At 39.7% G+C, this 21,965-nt stretch overlaps 2 protein-coding genes across 7 annotated transcripts in view; both read left to right on the top strand.

Moving 5' to 3' along the window:
* The window catches only part of frya (furry homolog a (Drosophila)), a 51,114-nt gene extending 43,085 nt beyond the window's left edge, over positions 1-8,029 (top strand). For all 6 annotated transcript variants that reach the window (XM_051078963.1, XM_051078961.1, XM_051078962.1 and 3 more), the window contains exons 52-61: positions 1,776-1,976; positions 2,695-2,838; positions 3,683-3,846; positions 3,930-4,137; positions 4,521-4,670; positions 4,766-4,864; positions 4,961-5,044; positions 6,087-6,197; positions 6,302-6,507; positions 6,598-8,029. In XM_051078963.1, coding sequence (XP_050934920.1) covers positions 1,776-1,976; positions 2,695-2,838; positions 3,683-3,846; positions 3,930-4,137; positions 4,521-4,670; positions 4,766-4,864; positions 4,961-5,044; positions 6,087-6,197; positions 6,302-6,507; positions 6,598-6,856 — 1,626 coding nt within the window. In that variant the 3' untranslated portion in view covers positions 6,857-8,029. The remainder of the gene's footprint in view (positions 1-1,775; positions 1,977-2,694; positions 2,839-3,682; positions 3,847-3,929; positions 4,138-4,520; positions 4,671-4,765; positions 4,865-4,960; positions 5,045-6,086; positions 6,198-6,301; positions 6,508-6,597) is intronic.
* Positions 8,030-8,782: 753 nt separating this feature from the next.
* brca2 (BRCA2 DNA repair associated) lies at positions 8,783-21,776 on the top strand. Its single transcript, XM_018665273.2, is given in 27 exon segments — positions 8,783-8,854; positions 8,856-8,868; positions 9,153-9,386; positions 9,591-9,654; positions 9,794-9,846; positions 9,952-9,980; positions 10,094-10,205; positions 10,291-10,346; positions 10,744-10,834; positions 11,006-11,674; positions 11,807-15,940; positions 16,228-16,326; positions 16,423-16,492; positions 16,590-17,065; positions 17,157-17,347; positions 17,450-17,637; positions 17,748-17,918; positions 18,448-18,820; positions 18,896-19,051; positions 19,136-19,283; positions 19,353-19,465; positions 19,556-19,751; positions 19,855-20,021; positions 20,147-20,285; positions 20,366-20,622; positions 21,040-21,183; positions 21,288-21,776. Coding segments are annotated over 27 exon segments (8,733 nt in total). The 5' UTR covers positions 8,783-8,821; the 3' UTR covers positions 21,645-21,776.
* The last annotated feature ends 189 nt before the right edge of the window (positions 21,777-21,965 follow it).

Consider the following 21,965-nt stretch of genomic DNA (forward strand, 5'->3'; position numbering starts at 1 on the left):
GCCACACTGATGACAAAAAATAGCAAATGTGTGTGCATGCCATGTAATTTACAAAACCGATTCTGCAGTCCTCATGTACTGTAGGAGAGATACTCATAGTATTGGAAACACAGTATGTTTAGCATATTTCCCATTGACATCACATTGGTCTAAAAGTTCAATGTAGTAGGTAGTCACCAAATGAAATGCATGTCATTATAAAGCATTCTTGATTTGTGATTACCAATTTGACATCTGATTTATAATGGTATCCTCTGTTGATTTAAACAGCTCAGCTCAGATCATTTTACCTGATTACTGAGAGAAAATAAGTATAGGTTATGATATTTTACACATAGATTCTCTTTGACATACCATTACTGTATATGCTCATATCTTTAATGCTTGTGTAGAGTACTTACATACGTACATTACATACTCACATATGAAATGAGTGACTTGATTCTCACCCATGTTGATTTCCAACATAAATGCACATTATGATACTAGTGGTGCGTGCAGTTTTCATCAATACGAATCAAGCATCAAACACAGACGTACTTCTCTTCAAAAACTTTGAAAATCTGACCAACATGATGGGATTTTAAAAAAAAACACATCCTTGTCTCAGTTGAACTTCTCAGATGAGATGTTAGCTCCATCTAGAGACACATTATAGAAACTGTGTGCAGATCAAGTTATTTGCATTCCCATCACACTAAAATCATTATACAATCGTAAATGTGTTATGCCCACACTAAGTTAAGTTACACAGTAATTCTCCTGCCCTGTGTAGTTTGGTAAGTTCATGCAGTGAAATACAATAATTGTATTTCCTCTGGTGTACTGGTAGAGTATTCCTCAGATAATTGAGTAGAAGAACATCAAACTCTTCCTTGCACCGTTCTCAAATCATTTCTGTCAAATTACACCAAAACACTGATGATGTACGTTATATATACGTTGCTTTTCACATTATTACAGCAATAACTTTGCTGCTTTTTTAAGTGGTTAAATTTAACACCACTCATGTTGCATTGTTTGATTTTTGGTATCTTTTTGTTTAAGTACTTAGTCAAGCTTAGAAACTGCACTAACGTGTGTCATTTTCATCAAATTGATGCTGTAGAAATAGTATGACCATCATAATAGTATGAGTATCACTGTGTCTGCTACAGTTTCACACAGACTGAAAGCTAAAATAACTACTGTGGTGCACAAAAGTACCACACAGACAGTTTTGTAAGTTAATGACAAGCTAATAGGCCAAAGTCAAGGCCTTTGATTTCCATCAGTGGTAGTTATCAATCTAATCACCACAGGAAGTCTCCTTTGTTTGATCTGTTGATGTGGAGCTTTGGTGGAATGTGGCAGTTGGCTGACATCTCCTGAGTCATGTCCAATTGAAAAGTCACACTGCATTTTAAACAAGAAACAGTCAGATTCAGGGGATCAAAGCCTGTAAATATTTGAGTTTAACAGGGTCAGGGGTTGTCAAACCCATACTTTCCTGCCTGTTTCACCAGCATTGTAGCTGTTTTGGGGGTAGCTCTTGTGAAGTCTCTATGTGAAGACAAACTGAAGGGTTCACAACACTCCATCAAGCTCCAGTCTTCCTTCTCTTTTCAGTCCTTCCCAGAGACTGCTCCCTCCCTGAACCTGCACTGCATGGTTGTGTGTGGTTAGTGTATGCAGTGTATGTGTGTATATGTGTGTGCGTGCATGTGTTTGTGATAGAGAAGAGATAGCGCTTCACGTTTTGGCACTTGGTACCTAAAGGCCATTCTTTGTTGCAGGGAGAGACTATGGACAACTTCAACTGGGGTGTGCGAAGACGCTCCATGGATAGTCTGGACCGAAGTGACCTGCAGCCCCTGGAGGAGAGTCAGCTGTCCAGCAGCATGCCCAGCCTCAGCAAGATCACCCATGAAGACTCAGACGAGTCATCCGAGGAAGATTCCCTCACCGCCAGCCAGATACTCTCCCACTCACAGCTTGTAAGTTCACTTTTGTTTGTTTTTATGCCAATAACTTAAAGTCATAATAAAGCGAAAACTTAGCTGCTGCATTAAACTTACTATGAAAATGAATCTTAATGACAATAACTCTAACCGAAAACGTTGTAATCTAATACTGAGATGTAATCTGGTAAGGAGATTTTAAGGACAACCTCTTTACATCTTGGACCCTTCATGAACTTTACTCTTGTGCCACAAGGGGCCAAGATAGGGCCTTTTGATTTTAATGACCTCATAGCTTTTTGTCTTGTGTCAATTTCAGGACATGACTAAAAATAGCAAAATCTGGATGCTGTTTGTTCAACCTAATGTTTTGAATGGTGGGGTGCAATAACTAATGCAGTGTCCAGGGACTGTACTGGGCCTTTAAATTTTTGCACCATATTTTGACTTGCATCATCTTTCTGTTATTCCATAACCACCGGTCCTCACATATTATCAGCTAAAGTTTGTGGAAATTGTGGTGGCAGATGGAAAGCCCAGGTGTCCATGCAGCTGTCATCCCACTCCTCTCTTGTTTCTGATTTGTCAGCCTCTTCAGCACTGTCAGTGCTTACAGGCTGTTGAGGAATGTTGTGGATGTTGCAGTTTTTAATCTATAATTGGACAGAGCTTTGTAGCTTCTGTGTTTATTGAAAAATGGCACGTGTACTATTCAGAGAGGATTCCAACGAGTGTAACTTTGTCTCTTTTTCAGACTGTCAACCTCTCTCCAACAGCAGAGATTGGTAACATGGACTCTCCCTCCGCTTTTTTTGATACAACTTCAGCTGATTCAACTCCTCTGAACACCAAAAATCCTAGTTTCGAGGTCCAACTGCCAGAGGACTCGAAGCAGCGGGTGAATAAGGGCTTCAGAGTGTCTGAGATTCTGGGAACTACTAATTCCTATCGCAGCTCCATACTAGAGTTCTTTACTAATTTTGCCAAATAGGAGCTATTTTCTTGCATCTTTTTTTGTGAAATGTCTTGGATGTTCCATGTGCTTTTGGTTCAGTCTATGTTAAGTATTATTTTGTGGCGCTGTGACTTTTCTACATTTCCTCTCTTCAGAGTAAAGCATGAGCCTGTGTTTTCTTGATAATTCAGTAGTTGCATGTTAAAGGAGAATGATCTAAAACCCGCAAGCAGACAATCCATAACACTATGGGCGTATGGGCTAATTTCTGACTTACTTTAACATTTCCAGAGATTGTCCTGGGGTGTTAGGGGGATGTAGCCAGCCATAGAAAAAAAAAGTCTCTCTCTCTCTGCGTCTGTCTGTTTAAGGCAATGTGTATACCTATTGCTTCTGTGTGGGTGGCTCTAAGCAACAACTAAAAACTCTTGGCATGTGGGAGGTCAAGAAAGGTTTACACATTGCCTGCCCAAAAACTTGAGTGTGCAGGGCCACAATGCTGGCTGAATAAAATTATTTTTAATCAAATTAATTGGCACAATCTATGCACACTAAATTTATCAAATAAAAGAAAACACCACAAGGAGTGTCCATAGGGTCCCATGGCAAGGTTAGTGTATCCATTTTACCCACAAATTATGTGTTAAATAATTAAGTGTAATACAGGGAATACGTTTCAGAATTTCAGTTAATAATCTTAACTGCATGCTGCCTCACTATTTGTTCAGACAGACGTCTGTTTTTGCAATACACTATAAAAGGACATATCCCTCTTGCTTTATTTTAGCATGAAGTGTCACAAGAAGATGAAGACATCAATGTCCATGAGGATGACCTCTCTCTCTCCATCAGTGAACTGCCCCCTGAATTTCATTGTGGTGACAGTTTGACAATGGACATGGTTCACAGTGATTACAAGGGAGAACTGGACCTTGACAGCTGCTTACCCAGGTATATGCTCACAATGCTTCACAAAAATGAATAAAGTTGCAGGAAAATGACATTGTTAATGACACGGCTTTATGCCCATTCAGTCTTGCAGAGGAGGAGAGAGATGACATGCTGGAGTCCCGTTCTTCCCCGCCACCATCACCCTTCTTCTCCGCCATCCTCGCAGCTTTCCAGCCCGCAGTATGCGACGATGCAGAGGAGGCCTGGAGAAGTCACATCAACCAGCTCGTGTCTGACTCAGATGGATCCTGTGCAGTCTACACTTTTCATGTGTTTTCTTCACTATTTCAGGTATTATAGTGTGGCCTTGTAGCCAGCCTCTTTCCTAAATTCCATTAACGGTGTGGCACATCAAACTGGATAATAAAACTGAATGGGTAACAGGATTAGATATCTGTCTGAGTAACCTTTAGGGAAAGAGGTTTCCTTTCATAAGAGGTCTGATTAATTACAAATAGATGGCACTCAGTAGATGCTTTCAGCTTGAAAATCCTCTGAGTCTCATTAACCAGATGTTGTTCACTTCACTGACCAAAGCTGACAGGGGAGAATTTCAGAGAAAAACATGAGAACAGAAATAACGACAGAATGTATGTACTTTAAATGATTTAGGAGTGATTTGACAGCATCAGAGTCATCCTGTTTTTGTTTTTGTTTTTTTTTTGTTTTTGCAGAGTATCCAGACCAAGTTTTGTTCCTTGACCTGTGATGCTGTGAGTTACCTTGGTGATGGACTCAGGGGATTAGGATCAAAGTTTTTGAGGTCTTCTCAGATGCTGACATCCTGCTCAGAGTGTCCAACACTATTTATTGATGCAAACACAGTGAGTAGCATGGCATTTTCCAGTTTCTAATGCTTTTCTAATAATGGTAGTTGAACACATTCAACAGCAAAACTTTTTTTTTTTTTTTTTTACAGATTATGTCTTATGGACTCCTGGAAAAAATGAAATTCAGTGTGTTGGAACTTCAAGAGTATCTTGATACTTACAACAACAAAAAGGAGGCAGCTCTCACTGTAAGGAGACTTAATATTGTTGTTCCCAGTTAAAATGTTATGTGTATGTTGTCTCTTGAGTTTACATTGCAATAATGCTCTCTCTGCTACCCACAGTGGTTGAGCAACTGTAAGGCCACCTTTCCCAGGAGCGCTGAGGGCACCGTGGTAACATGTCAACCAGCAGAGCATGAGGAAAAGGTAAAATTGTTTCAGGTATTTTTTCAGGTATTTCAGTAATAACTCTGACATGCTCTCATATCAATTGAAAGATTTTGGTATGTTCAACCAGTAAACAGACAAACAAAAAAATAGTTGTTGATTCTATAATGATTATTTACAAAAATTACTGAAAATACTAAGGATGCCATTTCAACTGACCTCTCATACTGTACTTTCTGCATTACGGTTACTGTGTGATACTATAGCTCTGTGAGTGTTGCCTCTAATTTTCTCACACTATATAAAGTTTATAACAACCTTGAGCTGCTGCACATCATATTGATTATCTCATATCCAGTGTGCATTGTGATCATTTTCAGCTCTGCTGAGCATGAGAGCAAGTTCTCTTAAGTTGCATTTGATCTAGCAGTAAACAATACACTCACTTAATAACTGATGAAAGGAAACAGCAAAATTGAATGTTTTGCTGTTAAATCTTGGTGCATATTAGCTAAGAGATTCCCACTAAAGTGAGTGCATTCGTGCTAATTAACAGGCAGAACTGTTAATTTGCTTGGCTTGTTTCACTTGGCTTTTTGATCAATTCATGGCGACTACCAGTCCTCCTTTCAGTTCCAATTGTACATCAATCCTTACTTTTCCTCCTCTGTGCATGCCAATAAAAAAGCCCTGTGCTAATACTTCTCACTCACTTTGAAATGGAAATAATGAGGAACTGCATGCCCTTCTTTTGATTCTCTTTTTTCCTTGCTTATTTTCTGTCCTGTAACATGCTTGCTTTGTAGCAAATGGAATCTCTGGCTGTAAGTTGGATACAGCTTGTTTCTCTTTGCTGTTTTAAATTGTCTTTTCTGTTCATAAAAGTAAAAATTTAGCTTATTGTAATCCCATTTTCAGCTGTCCTTTGTATAATAGGAGCAGGTTTAACATCTATTTACAAGTAGTTCTACAGTAGATAGATGTGTATACTATCCGTCACCTGCAGAATTCTAAAAATACCTAATAAGATAATAAAATTTAAAAGGATTTTTTCCAACAACCATTTCTCTTTTACTTCCAGCAACTGGAGCTCTGTCAAAGACTCTACAAACTCCACTTTCAGCTGTTGCTGCTTTTTCAGTCTTACTGTAAGCTGATTGAACAGGTCCATGCAATAAGCTCTATTCCCGAGGTAGGTGCACCATGCATTTTCTTGTCTTCTCTTTTTGGAACCATGATAACCACCGTCTAATCCATGTCCCTGTTTTAATAATATTAATCCTGCTCAACCTTTAGCTGACAAATATGTCCAGAGAGCTAAATGAGTTGAAGAGCAACCTGAGGGTAGCAGCAGCCTCAGTGACGAATGATAAGATTGCTGCCTGTGAGAGCTCCTGCTCTGAGCCCACCTTTTGCTCCTCTGAGGCTGCCGTGCAAGCCATCCTGGAGGCTCTGAAGAACAATGCGTTTCCTACAGCCATCCGCTACATTCGCGAGTGCAGGTGAGAAAAGCAAACCTGTAAAGGGGTAGTTTTTATGTCAATAAATGCCCTTCAATCAAATGAATAATCTTTTCTGTTTTTTTACTGCAGAACAATGTGGCCAAATGACATCTTTGGCAGCCACTCCGAGGATGAGATCCAGACCTTACTGAATATCTACTTCAGACATCAAACACTGGGTCAAACAGGAACTTTTGCGCTGGTGGGCTCAAAGCAGGACCTGACAGAAATCTCTGTCAAGCTGATGGAACTTAATGGAGAGATGCGGGACATGATCAGACGAGCCCAGGGCTACCGAGCCATCACAGCTTTTCTCCCAGACTCCAGGGTTTCAGGCTCAACCCTTTGATGGTGGTTTGACAGCATGTGACACCCATTCCTGCACAGTACTCTGTGCTATGCCTAGACTCTGGTCCTGTCTGGGGTTGCTGCTATCATCTCAGTGATTAAGAAGCACTCTGCTCTCTCTTGGGAATAACCAAACACCTCCTCCTCTTCTTGCTCAGAGTACAACAGAATGTCATAAAGTCAGATCTTCAGACGTGCAGCAATACTGTTGTTTTTAGACACACGTGACTTTGCTGTTGTAAAGCAAGTTAGGCTTTTATTGCACTAATATTAAAAAATGTCACAAAGCTACCACTTGGTACTGAGGTCAACAACTTTCACATTTAACATATGACATACCAAAGCTAAATGGTTCTCTTTCAGTTATGTTGTTTTAATTGTCAAGGGAAAATGTGCAATCCTTCATGGAAGTGGAAGACCTTTACTGTATCCTGAAAGAATGTATTTGAATATCACAGCATTGGAAAACATGAATATTGTTAGTTTTTAAAAAAAGGGAGGCTTCATTACTTGGTTTAAGTATTGGGTCTTTTGTGTGTGTGTGTTTGTGTGTGTTGTGTGTAGGTGCTGGAGTGTGTGAATTTAAACCTGACGACCATCACAGATGGCATTATGAATACTGATTTATATAAGTTGTTCACATAAACTACTCTGACATGCTGCAAATCTACTGTAATGTCTCCCAAACCTACATTCTTCAATGTGGGTTATCTGTTACTTAAAACATCTTACTGTACCTTTTAACTGTGCAGCTTTTAGCAAATAGGTAAATTATTTATATTATTTGCAAGAGAAAGACATGCTTTTATCAGACTAGAGTCATAGAAAACAAATATTTTTGTTTCATCTTTTAAACCTGCCAAGCTTGCAATAATTCTATGTACTATAAAGTGTAATAGTTATGTTTATGAACAAATACAGAAAACTATTTTAACTGAATAATTGTACATAGTGCAATGGGGGCTTTGCTCACACTCATAAGATTGTATTTTTATGAACTTACAATTTGAGTTGCAGCATGTAGAGTAAAAGAGATAGCTACATATTTGTAAAGCTTTGACAGGAACTGTTGGTGTAGCCTCTCGCCTTGTAAATACTACTGCCTTTGCAATGTACTGTACTTCGGTGTTCTGTACACTTATGTAACAATAAAAATAAAACTTACATTTGTTAACTGTGGTTTTATATTATTATTATTATTGTTGTTATTATTATTATTATTATTATTATTATTATTATTATTGCTATTATTATTATTAAATTAGCTCTACCGCTTGCCCTGTGGGTCTGGAGTCAGTCCCTATTTGACATTGGGCCAGAGACGGGGCACGTTCTGAACAGGACTCTTATTTTGAAGTCACGCTGAGTTCCGGTGAGCGACGCGCGAGGTTTGTTTTCCTAGCAGGGGTAAAGTAGCTAGCGATTTGACTCGAAGTAAATACAGCTCTGTCATTTTACCTCATAGTTTGTGGTTTGTCATCAACACATTATAGGAAAGTTTAACTGCGAATAAAAAGTCAAGACTCTCCTACGCCGTCATGGTAAGGTTGAGTAACTTCAAAGTCAAATTTATTTTTGCCGTCTGGCTTCTTTATGTAAATGTACCGTTAGCAGTAAGTTAGCCTGAATTTAATGGTTTCCAAACACTGGCAACTAACTATACGACTTTCTACGGCTGTGAATCAGACGTTAGCTGACTGACGGCCTGTCCTAAGCAGTGTTATTATCAAGTTTGTCAGTGCAGCTGAGTAGCAGCTACATAACGTGTGGTCCGTAGTTGCAGCAGATTTAACCATGCCTACCAAACGGAAGGCGTCGCAGCATTTAGCTTAAAGCTAAATTACTGTTGTTTATATAGGTTTCTGCTCTCTAACTTCTAGACTAGCGCTTAGTTTTCGTGATGAAAACTTTATTTCTTTCAGGTGTGCCGCCTAAAAACTTATGGGGATTATACAAGTCACGTGGAATGGATTTAAACATGTACGACGCCTTCAAAGGATGAAATCTGGAAAGGTAAGAGAACCATTATATGAACTTGCAGCGTAATTAAGTGTGACTTTGTACATCAGTACAGTTTAATACAGTGTAGAATAGAAAAATGAACGTCGTAAGCTCCACAAACGTTGTACTTGTTATGCATTACAGCGTAAACGTGTTCGTGATATTTTCCCACCTCTTACAGTTACATGATCGCAAATATTCACGAAAACACTAAACTTAAAAGTATTGTTGGCTACCTTGGAGTTGGGGTAGCTACTTAATATTGATATGTAAGCCATTTTTATTTCCCTATTTAGAGCTGGGACCATTAGACTCCGACTGGTTTGATGTACTGACAGCTCAAACGTTCACCAATGAGGAAAATGCCTCTGATCATGATGACCTCTACCCTAACCAAGAGGAACATTTTAAAACACCTTTTGACAAAACTGCAGTAGACAGTCAGCTATTTTCAACCCCTAAAGTTTTCAGACACAGTCGAGTTGTGTCACCTGCAACTGAGGATGAGCAGTCGTTCACCGCTGAACAAGGTAATGTTTGCATTTATGCAGTAATATAACTTTTAGATTTATAGCACATTAAATAAACTTATGCTAAACAGGACTGCAGATGTATAGATGAATATATTTAATGTATAGATTTAAATTTATTTTTGTAAATTGTAGTTGTGTCTGCATTGATAAGCTTTCTTGAGATTACATCTAAAAATAATGTGTCATTCTGGTACACCTTAGAAAAAGAAACACTGCCATGGACTGCAACACAAAGCCCATATTTGTTTCAGATGTCAAAAGAGGGGTGAGTGTGTTTTGCATAGTTATTATTTGTTGCCCTCATTGGGAACAGTTTTTATATTGAGTGATCTGTCATTGTCTCATTTTGTCCACCGTTACTTGTCACAATTCGTCCTTTTTGATGTCAGTCTTGTTCATTTTAGGCTCCCAGGTGCAAAATATGAAGGTGTCCAGCCTCAGAGTCAGGACAGCTTTGGTGAGCTGCAAATGGATCTGTATTCTATCTGTTTTATCTGCATTATATTTGAAATAAAGATTTAATCATCACTGTTTTTTTTTGTGGGTTTTGTTATCTGTACAGATTTGCTTCATACTAGCCCAAAAACCCCGGTAAGTGTACTAAACAGTGATGTTATGTTTCTTTAAGTAAATGGCAGTATTTAAATGCAGAGTATAGGAGAACATTAAGATTTCCTCTGTTTTAATTGTTTTATGAATGGTAGGTCAGCTATGCCAAGCAAATATCTGAAAGTCTTGGCGCACAGATTCATCCTGATATATCCTGGACCAGTTCTCTGAATACCCCACCAGCAGTGCCATCCACCCTGATTTTATGTAAGCAAATGACTTAGTTGTTTGTTAATAAATCTATTCATTTTTGCATTCATCAAATAATTGATTTCTTTTCTTAATGTTACAGCTAAAACTGATGAGAGTCCCCGTTCAATGAGTATTACTGCAGACGAAAATGTTGTTGTGAGTAATCTGTCCAGCAGACATATATTTATCTTTTTGATTTGTAGAATATTGCTGAATGTCAAGTCACTGGTTCTGGTTCAGTATTGGTTTCATGTCCTCAGTGCAAGAGCCTTTTATTACATTTTTGAAATAAAAATGTTCACCTTAATGTCTGTTTTATTTGTAAATTTGTAAATGACAGAATATAGCAACACTATAAATTTTTCACACCCTATGATCTGAAATGTGAATAGATTAGTAATCAAGAAGAATTGTCACTCTGAAATGTTGAGGTTTTTTTTTTTTTTTTTGGTGTAGGACAGGAGACATACTAGTATAGTATAAATAGGGATAAAGAGGTGTGGTATTTCAAATTGCTTCTGAAACTAATTTTTCCTTTCATTTCTATTTTTAGTTTGTACGGACACTTTTTCCTTCTCTCTCCAATTTGTCCAGAGTTGGGAAAGCGTCACCCAAAAACAATGACATGCCTGCCGATCACCAAGGTACTAAGCTTTCCCTTACAATTTCTTAATGTCTAGGATGGTGCAGTAGCTCTGAATGAGAATGAAATAATTATGCATTTCAATAGGTCAACCAATTTTTCACAGACTTTCAGATGCGTAATGCAAAAATTATACTGATCATTATACTGATCACTGGTCTGTAATCAACAGGTGTTGTTTCCCCTGAGGCAGTTCAGAATCCAGAGACCCATAACTCCCCCCAGAGTTCACTCAGTCAGAGTGAGAGTGTTTGGAGACAGAAGCTACCAGATGCTATTCAGGATGGAGAAATTTGCAACACAGTAGCTGGTGTCCTTGACGGAGCTGAAGATGTTCTCTCGATATTTTTCACCAACAGCAGTTCAGCACTGAGAAAAGTGAAAACCGATAGAATCAAGAGGAGGCAACTCATTCTGACAAAAGAACATGACTGCACCTCTACTGACATGTCAGCCACAAAGACCGCTACATCCAGTGAGCACAGAGAAAATAACTTGGAACCTGTCAAACTTACCTCATCCCCACTTTTGAAAACTGGAGATATTGGAATCACCCAGTGGTCTCCATTGAGTTTATCTGAAATTCCCCCCTGTACTGTAGATTCTTCTTGCCATGATAACAGTCATGCTACACAAATGGAAAACAACATTGTAACAGAACAACTGCAGAGTGTCTCTGGTTCTGGCCAGCCAGTCAGGCCATCTTTGAAAATCATAGACACTGGATTTACAAAGAAAAAGAGAAAATTTGTTTACACTGTGGAGACTTCAAAAACACAAGCTCAAGGACAAGAAATGCAGTCTCCAAAGATTGACCCACCAACAGGGATTCCAGATTCTGGTAAAACATTTTTCATGCATTTAATTGTATTCACATATAAAATGCTATAATACGCTTTTTATCAACATGGAAAAAGCCCATTCATCTACAGTGACTGAATTTATCCTTTTTTATCATCATGCTTTCTTTCAGGATACAAATTGAGTGCCAAGCTGTCAGGGGAAGCCCCAGATGAAGCAGACTGTCGCAGTATCAGGGAGAACGAGATACAAAAACAGGAAAATGTCTCTGAAGAAAACCTACGTCCCTCTGTACAAGCAAAAGTCCAAGATCTTGACATGTCGCAGCTCTGCAAAGATTTTGCACAAGACTTCAGTCAAATGTTAGACCACAGTAAACTGCATATAGTAACAGAAGATACTCCTCGAAACAGCTTCTCTCCATTGGCTTGTCTGTCAGCCATGAAACAAGCTAAACAGAGAGCAAGGCAAGCAAAACTTCACCAGGACTGTGATGGCATCAGTAACAGAAGACATGCTTCTACCACTAATCAAAATTACTCCATCACTGAAGGCACAGTAAGTGATAGCAGATTCCAGTCTGCTGTTGCAGATATCACTCACCACTCAACATCATTTATTCTGCCTAGCTCAGAGAACACCAGTCAGAGTCAACAGTGGACTGACTTTAAAACTGATATCCATAGGACTACTTCTTTTCTACCTACAAATACAGGAAATGAGAAATTTCATATGGATGATATTTCACAAGAAGCTATAACTGATGCCAAGCTACCCAGTGCTCAGACACTGGGCCCTTGCAAAGACAGAGAGTTGCACAAAAAGGGCACATCAGCACAACCAGCCTGTGGTGCAAACGGGAATGCTGATGACATTAATTGCTTTCCACTTGACAGTCACATTTATAGCACTTCCCCAGAGAAAACAACGGTTTCTGTTCCTCCCATCCATGCATCAGGATTCAAAACCGCTTCAAATAAAGCTATACAGATTTCCTCAGCCAACCTGGAGACAGCCAAGTATCTCTTTGAAGAGAATGAAGCTGAAAGGACTTTAAGTGATCAGCCCACCAAAAGAGACCATGACACTAAAGATGAAATTGGCATGAGTAATGGATCATTAAAAAACATAATCTCTAACTCAAAGCAGCCACCTTCTTCACAAGAAAATTTTGGGGATATCGGTTGCCAGTTAACAGCTTCACAAAAAGCTGACGTGACAGAACTGTGCACTCTCCTGGAAGAAGCAGATAGCCAGTTTGAATTTACACAGTTTAAAACTGCAAAGGCACAGCAACACTGTCAAGATAATGTCACCTCTCCCCAAAACGTTGACAAAGAACTTGACCCTGATTTCCTTTTGGGTATAGATTTTGATGATAGCTTTAGTTCAGATGCTGAAAAGCACCTGGCAAAAACTGTGATGCTTGATAAAATGACTTTGGTTTCAGATGGTAAAGCAAACTCGGAGAAGTCAAAGGTCACAAGTAAATCCACAGTTGTCTCATTTTCAAGTGCAATGAAAACAGAAAATTCCTCTACCCAAGATGTGGCTTCCTCTTCAAAGCATATCTGTGAGGGCAGTAGCAGTAATGTGTCAGCTAAACCCAAAACTCTTGACAGAGCTGGGTACACTGAAGCAAGCGAGCAGGAGAACAAAAATCCTTTGATGCTTGATGTAGGATTTAAAACTGCAGTAGGAAATGTTTTGAGAGTTTCAAAAAAATGTCTGAGCAAAGCTAGAGCTTTGTTTGCAGATTTAGAGCAGAATCAGACTTATCAGAAATCACCAGACAAGCAGAACAGTGAAGGTGATGCTAAAACCGAGCAGAGACTGGTCACGAGCATTAATGAAAAAGATGCTGCTGAAAGTTTTAAAAACAGCAAAATGGACACAACCACATGTCAAAGAGGATTCCAGATGGCCAGTGGGAAAGGGATTTCTATTTCAGCAAAAGCAATGCAAGAGGCAGATGCCTTCTTCAAAGACTGTGACATTAGTGACAGTAACACTGGCATGTCAGTAAAACATAAAAAGAGTGCAGAACGTTTACCTGGAAGTGTCAGACATAAAAGCCCTCAGAAAAATGTCCAAGAGAACTTTTCTGAAGAACCAATCAGTGAATTTGAAAAAGTGAATGCTGGACCAGTTACATGCCATACAGAGGTTGTGCAGCATAATGTGGAGATTCACAGTTTGGATTTTAAGAATAGACCAGCTTTAACGAATGCTGTTTCTCTCCGTGGAAACCTGTCTTCCACTGCAAAGGCACTTTCTTCTCCCTCATGCACGTCATCAAATAGTACTGGCTCCTCTGCCATTAATGAATTGAGCAATGGAGGTGGATTCTCCACAGCCAGTGGGAAGAAAGTATCTGTGTCAGCTGATGCAATGAAAAGAGCAGAGTGTCTTTTGAATGACATTCATACACTTGAGGACACAAACAAAGAACTGAAACAGAAAGGAGATGCTTCAAGAACAGGTCATCCCACCAGTCAGATTCACGTTGCACCACCTAAAAATGGTGGATTTCAGACAGCTAGTGGCAAAGGAGTTGTCATTTCATCCGCAGCTCTCAAAAAAGCAAAATCGTTGTTGAGTGAATGCGAAGCAGTTGAGGATACCATCAATTTAAAACCGACACATTCCAAGATGCCCATTCCTGGTCCTTCATCCAGGAATAGTGGATTTCTTGCAGCCAGTGGTAAGCCTATGGCTCTTTCAGCTGAGGCCCTCCAGAGGGCAAAAGCAGTCTTCAGTGACATTGATTTCAGTGCAGAGATCACAGCTGTTTCAGACAAAAGAACCCGTGACAAGACACATGACAATGCTGGAAATTCAGACAGAATACATTGTGGTTTCATGACTGCAGGGGGAGCGACTGTCGGTGTGTTTCAGAAAAATCTGTTGAAAGCAACAAACCTTTTGAAAGAATTTGAAGATAGTTCTATTTCAGCAAAAGCAATGCAAGAAGCAGATGCTTTCTTCAAGGACTGTGACATTATGGACCGTAACAATGGAATGTCAGTAAAATATGAGAAAAGTTCAGCACCTGTGAGTGGAAGTGGCAGCGAGAAGAAATGCCTTTCAAATTTTGAACAAGATCAAAGGGTGACCAACACTTCTAAGGAGCATGGAAGTGGGCACACTGAATTTGAAAATTTGAACATGGGACCCATTGTAAACCATGAAAACTTGCTGCATGCTTTTAAGAGCACACCTGATTGCACCAATGGAAAACCACTTTCTTCCCCATTGTGCACATCATCAAAGAACATTGGTTCCTCTACCTTCAGTGAATTTAGCAACAGTAATGGATTCTGCACAGCCAGTGGAAAAAAGGTATCTGTGTCAGATGTTTCAATGGCAAAAGCAAAGTCTCTATTGAATGAAAGTGATGCATTTAAGGACACAAACAGAGAACTGAAACAAAAAGACACTTTTCCACCACAGAATAATGGCAAAGGAGCTATTTCATTTGCAGCTCCGAAGAAAGCAAAAACTCTAAGTGAATATGACGGAGTTGAGGGTGAAATCAGTGTAAAGCCAACACATACCAAGATGCCAGTTTCTAGTTTAACGCACAGGAACAGTGGATTTCTTGCAGCCAGTGGTGAGCCTGTTGCATTTTCACCTGAGGCCCTCCAGAAAGCAAAAGCCCTCTCCTATTCAAACTTGTACTCAGCAATCCCACGTGACACTCAGAAGTCAGATCTGTCAAAAGTGAACTATGTGACAAGAACTTCAAATTCTAATCTCAGCACAGCCAGAGACAAGGACACGCTTGCTAAGGAAAGTGCCCCTCAGCCAGTTCAACCCTTTCAATCTTTGCAAGAGGTTGGCTGTGACAATGAAAATCTACAAAATTCAAGTGTACGTGGTTGCATTTCTATCAAAGAAAAGGCACTTACAGATGCATCTAAGTTTAAAGAGGGCAAAATTACCCCGTCATGGGTGGGCAACCTCCATGACACTCCCAGAGAGGAAGTGGCAAATGTGTCAGGCTGTGAAGTAAATCATACAAGCAGCAGTGAGGGACCTAAGTACAAAAGGACAGAGGAGTCCTCAGCTCTAATACTTCAGTCACTTAACCTCAGTGGCTGCACTGAAACCCAGCAGAAGTTTCTTGCCCAGGAAGCTCTTGACTGCACTAAAGCTTTGTTAGAGGATGAAAGTCTAGCTGGCCAAAGTCTCTCAGTGACTTTAGAAAGTGTGCCACTGCAAGATAACCCCAAATCTAACAACAAATCTGTGGAGGAACAGAAAGGCAGAGGAAAAAGATCAGTGGATGATGCAGATGTGATTGGTAAGTGTTGGCGTTATTACTCATAAATTTAAATAGTAGCAGTGTTTATTTAAGCTACACAGGTTGTCGCAGAGTTTTCAAATCCTATTGAATCTGGGCTATTTAAAGAACAGTTTTTGCAACTTTTACTTGTAGCTTCATCTGTTAAATAAATGTCCCATATTGCACATGAACCTTTGAAATTAACTAAAATGCTTGATTAGTACTAACCTTAAGCTGTCATTCTATGTTACAACCACGATTATTAACCATAAATGATTACCTTCATTTTTTTTGACATATTCTAGGTCAGCCTCCCCTGAAAAGACGATTAGTGGAAGAATTTGACAGGACTGTGGATGGTCCAAGAGGTTCCACACTCCACCCACAAAAATGTTGTCCAAATAGTGAGTCATTGGCACAGACACAAATTATGCAAAGAGTACATATTTTGTCTCAGGAATTTAAAAAAGTTGTGATCTGTTTTTTTTTCCCCCTTTAAGGTGTAATGAAAGACAGGAGAGCTTTCAAGTACAGTGTCTCTCCTCATCCAAACATCACAAGGCCACACAGGTAAGTTGCCTATGAATTGTTTACCATGTTTCAAGTTGCTGACACAGTTTATCAGTTCTTTGCAATGTTTTATTTATTTATTTATTTTGTTTTACAGGGATGGAAAAAACTATTTGGAAAAGACAACACCAACACAAAATTCATCCTCAGGAGACTGCAGATCAGCACATTTCAAGATGCCAGCATTTGTTCCTCCATTCCTCAAGAATGTTAAGACAGACACTCACAAGAATACAGTCCTCAAGGACAACTTAAGAGCACCTTCAGCATTTGTTCCTCCATTCAAAAAACAAACAACAGTTGTCCAAGAGAACTCCTCTAAACCACAGGAGGAGGGGAAACACCACCATCTCTTTGTCACACCCTCTAACAGCAACACTTATGTACCCCCTACTAAAAAAACACAAAGTAGTACAGACGTAACCAGTAATAAAAGCAAAGAAGATATTCAGGCCATGGCTGACACTACAAATGATTTTATGATGAATACTCAATACATTCCCGCTGGCTGTGGATCAGAGGACTTTGCTGCAGACGCATCACGTGTGAAGGACACATTTTCCCAAAGCCAAGGTGCAGTAACCTTTTCAGTCGAAGTCAGTATGATATACTGTAAATGCCCAACATAATATAGGCAAAATAATGATATATTTATGGTTTACAGACACATTTCAGAATCTTGAAAATGTGGAGCTGGCACGGGATATGCAAGACATGAGACTCAGGAAAAAGAAGCGCCAGACAATTCGACCACTTCCAGGCAGTTTGTTTCTAACCAAAACCTCTGGGGTTTCGAGGATCCCATTAAAAGCTGCAGTAAATGGAAAGCCTCCTGCAAGATACACCCCAAAACAGGCAAGGCCAGAACTGTCACTGGATTTTGTCACAGTGCATTTTGTTGTATTTGTTTAAAATATCTAAAATATGTTTTAACATCGTGATGTTGCTTTGTTTCAGCTGTATGGTTATGGAGTGCATCAACTTGTGTCTGAGATCACAAGTGAGACTGCAGAAACCTTTCGCTTCAGTTTACAACAGTTCTTCAAGCTGGAAGCACTTATAGATGGAGGTGGTGTTCAGCTTGCCGATGGAGGATGGCTGATCCCCAGCAATGATGGGACTGCAGGGAAAGAAGAGTTTTATAAGTATTATTAATTTTAAGTTTAATTTAAATCAGACTTTGTAATGTGAAACCTGCAAATGCAGGCTGCAGGCTGATTGTACTGAATATTATCTTGTTCTACACTGTTCCCAGAGCATTATGTGACACCCCAGGTGTGGATCCTAAACTGATTAGCGAGGAGTGGGTGTACAATCACTACAGATGGATTGTGTGGAAGCAGGCCTCCATGGAAAGATCTTTTCCGGAAACAATGGGAAGCCTCTGTCTCACACCAGAGCAGGTTCTCCTACAGCTTAAATACAGGTACATAGCATTATAGCTTATTTTGTTTCTGTAAATGTGAGAATATCAAATCAACTCATGGACAAATTCTAGTGTCTAATGCTGTTTTGTGTAATCTTTTCAAAAGTCTTCATTTTAGGGCTCCATTATTGATTGAGCTGTTGATTATTTTCTCAATTGTTTGGTTTGTAAAAAGCCAAAGGTGATGTTTTCATATTTCTTGATTTGGTCATATCACACAAGACAAAGACAGACTTTCACAACTGAGAATATTATATTAAGACATTTTTACTCGAAAAAATAACTTTATTAACTATTAAGATAGTTGTCAATTAATTCTATCAGTGGTCTGATTAATTGAGTGTTTCAGCTCTACTTGGTATGATTAAATTCTATAAGCAAAAAAGAAATCAGTTAAATTACATACCAAGTTACTTGTTAATTGTTAAAGCACAGTGAAAGAGAAGTACTTCTATTATCTTTTATTGATTAATGAAGTGTAAATGCTAATTAAATGCCCATCTTCTAAAACATTTATTTTATTTCTCAGATATGATGTAGAGATAGACCACAGCCGTCGGCCAGCTCTGAGAAAGATCATGGAAAAGGACGACACAGCAGCCAAAACCCTGGTTCTCTGTGTTTGTGGGATTGTCTCTAGGGGCCAGTCCCTAAACAAACAGAGTCGCAATGGCACCAAGACTCCACAAGGTGCTGATGCCAAGGTTGAGCCCCCATCTGCAGTTGTTTGGCTGACAGATGGATGGTATGCCATTAAAGCTCAGCTGGATGAACCTTTGACTGCCATGCTTCACAAAGGTCGACTGGCTGTCGGCAGGAAGTTGATCATCTATGGGGCTCAGCTGGTGGGATCACAAGATGCTTGCTCCCCTCTGGAGGCACCTGACTCTCTCATGTTAAAGGTACTTTAACAGGTTTTTTTGCATGCTTTAATGTCTAACAAAGGTAACATGCTGACTTATTGTTTGTGCTTTTAGATTTGTGCCAATAGCAGCAGACTGGCAAGGTGGGATACTAAGCTGGGTTTTCACAGGGATCCCAGGCCATTCCTACTTCCTCTCTCCAGTTTGTACAGCAATGGAGGGCCAGTAGGATGTGTGGATATTACCATACTGAGAAGCTACCCCATACAGGTGAGTTTAGTCTTCTGTTAATTTACTATTACCTGAAGTTCATGTTATGATCCCTTTTGACTCTATACTTGTCATATGTTCCAGTGGATGGAGAGGAAAGCAGACGGAGGCGTTGTGTTCCGTTCTGCTCGTGCAGAAGAGAAGGAGGAGAGACGATTCAGCAGCCACAAACAAAAAGCCATGGAGATCCTCTTTGCCAAGATTCAAACTGAATTTGAAAATGAGGAGAAAGGTAGGAATGTTTTTGGCATGTTAAATGCAGACTGAAATAAGAGAAGTTTTAACAAGTTGTCATCTTCAGGTAATAACAAACCTAAACGCAGAAGACGGACAATAAGCAGTCAGTATATTGCCAGTCTGCAAGATGGAGAGGAGCTCTATGAAGCAGTGGGGGATGACCCAGCTTACCTTGAGGTGATAGGAAATTTATTCCACAGATTGTTGACTTAATTTCTCTTATGAATAAAGTTTTAGTTGCATACCTTTTTTACTTCCATGCCCTAGGCTCATTTGAGTGAACATCAGCTAGCAACGCTAGAAACATACAGGCGCTCTCTGATGGACAGGAAGCAGGCTGAAATGCAGGATCGATACCAGCGTGCTATAGAAGCAGAGGGCAATGACGGGAGCTGTCTCAAACGAGACGTTACACCTGTGTGGAGACTCTGCGTTGCTGACTCCATGGACCAGCCTGTCCGTGGTGTGTCTTCATTTTTCTTCTTTTTTGACTCATCAATAACAACTTGTAACAGTTGCTGCTGTGTGTTTTTAATACTGGTTGTAATTAACTTTCTTGGTTTAAGTTTACCAGTTGAACCTTTGGCGGCCTTCCTCAGATCTTCAGTCTTTACTGAAGGAAGGCGGTCGATACAAAGTCTACAACCTCACCACTTCAGATGGAAAGAAACGCAGTGGAATTGAAAGTGTTCAACTCACTGGGATGAAGAAAACACAGTTTCAGGACTTACGGGTACTGTAGGAAACTGCTGTCTTTGGCACACATGTTGTAAATATGGAATTATACATAAAGTATATGTAAATTAGATAGATGATGGAAGTATTTTCTGATATTTATGGATTTGTTTTATCTTTCAGGCTTCCCAGGAATGGTTGTCAGCATGTTTTCAGCCAAGGGTTTCTACCAATTTTGTGAATCTTCAGAGCCCAGAATTCCAGCCGCTGTGTGGAGAGGTTGATCTCACAGGATACATCATTAGTATCATAGATGGACAGGGTATGTGAACTTTTTCTTCCTAACTGTTTCTTCCATAACAGTATTGTTTACTAAATAATTGTTTGCGATTTTGAATACAGGTTCCTCTCCTGCATTTTATGTGGCTGATGGAAGACTGAACTTTGTTAAAGTGCGCTGTTTCAGCAGCTTTTCTCAGTCTGGCCTGGAGGATGTTGTAAAACCTCATGTGCTGCTGGCTCTGAGCAACCTGCAGCTTAGAGGTCAGTCCACATCTCCCACTCCTGTTGTGTACGCTGGAGATCTGACCGTCTTCTCTACAAACCCCATGGAGGTTCATCTACAGGAATCCCTCGGCCAACTCAGAAGCCAGGTCAAGGTACAGTGGTAAAATCCAAAATCTGTAAAGCTGCTGATGTGCTTCAAAAACAGTGTTTATTCTTCATGTAAGTCAAAGGCTGGATGCTTTCACAGCCAAAAATCAGAACCACATTAGAGATTGAGACTTCTCAAATATCAAGTAATTTTCATGCTTACTGGGTTAACTTAAAAATTTGTGACAAGCATTTTATATATATAATTTTATGTCTTGCATGTTTCCGTTCAACTACGTGGAATGTACCTACTGTATTTCATACATTCTATAGAAATGAGACATATAGTAAAGTAGTTAGGTGTGGGTGCTGAAGTACACAAAAGATCCTGTAAGGCTCTCATTTCTCTCTTCTCTATGGATCCTTCCTTATATTGAATACAGTAAAACATCACAATCCTATTTTTTGTCATTTGTTTTCAGGGTCAGGAGAACTTTTTTCTAACTGCTGAGGAGAAGCTTTCACATTTAGTCAAGTCTGATGGCTTGAGCTCCATCTCTTCCCCAGCTTTGCAACCACGAACCCCAGCTTGTACAACAGACAGAAGACAAGACACTGAGACAAGTGTGAGTTTATGCACTTGCTGTGATATCAGGGGCTCTTTAGTACATTTGCTGTCATAACCACTCGATATTGATTTACATACTAATATTGTGTCCTTTTTATGCAGCTAATATCTCAGCAGCCAAGCAGAAGCCTTGGCTCCTTCACACCTGTCAACAAGAAACCTCCTGCAGCAACTTCTTCAACAGAGAAAGACACCAGAAGCCTGAAGAGGAGAAGAGCTCTGGACTATCTGTCTCATATCCCGTCTCCACCACCTCTTTCCCATCTGGGCTCAGTGGCTTCTCCATGTGTAAAAAAGACATTCAACCCCCCTCGGAGGTCTACAACAACAAGCACTTTAAAAGCTGTGCAGACTCCAGCTCGCAAACCTGTTATTTTACCAATGGAAGATGAATGGGTGAATGACGAGGAACTGGCAATGATTGATACTCAAACATTGCGTGCTGGTGATTTACTGTAGGTATATATAACAGCTTTTAAAAAACTGTACAAAGGAGCGAATGTAAAGACTACATATGGCACATACTCAGAGGATTTTGTAGTCTCACTAGACTAATTAAAGTGAGGAAATTGCCACACAGCAGTAAAATCATGTCATTGCTTCCTACTCATCTTCTTTTCCTCTGCCTGCTTTTTTGTCTGTCATGTTAAGTAAGTTAGCATAATCCCCTACTTGTGCTTTAAGGACAATAGCTGAGAGCTGGTCAGGAAGTCTACAGTCAAACCTGTAAATGCCTACTTTTATTCTCCGTAATTATTTTAATAGTTGACTATCGTTAAT

The sequence above is a fragment of the Lates calcarifer genome, linkage group LG21, assembly GCF_001640805.2.
Source record: "Lates calcarifer isolate ASB-BC8 linkage group LG21, TLL_Latcal_v3, whole genome shotgun sequence".
In the NCBI taxonomy this organism is placed as follows: domain Eukaryota; kingdom Metazoa; phylum Chordata; class Actinopteri; family Centropomidae; genus Lates; species Lates calcarifer.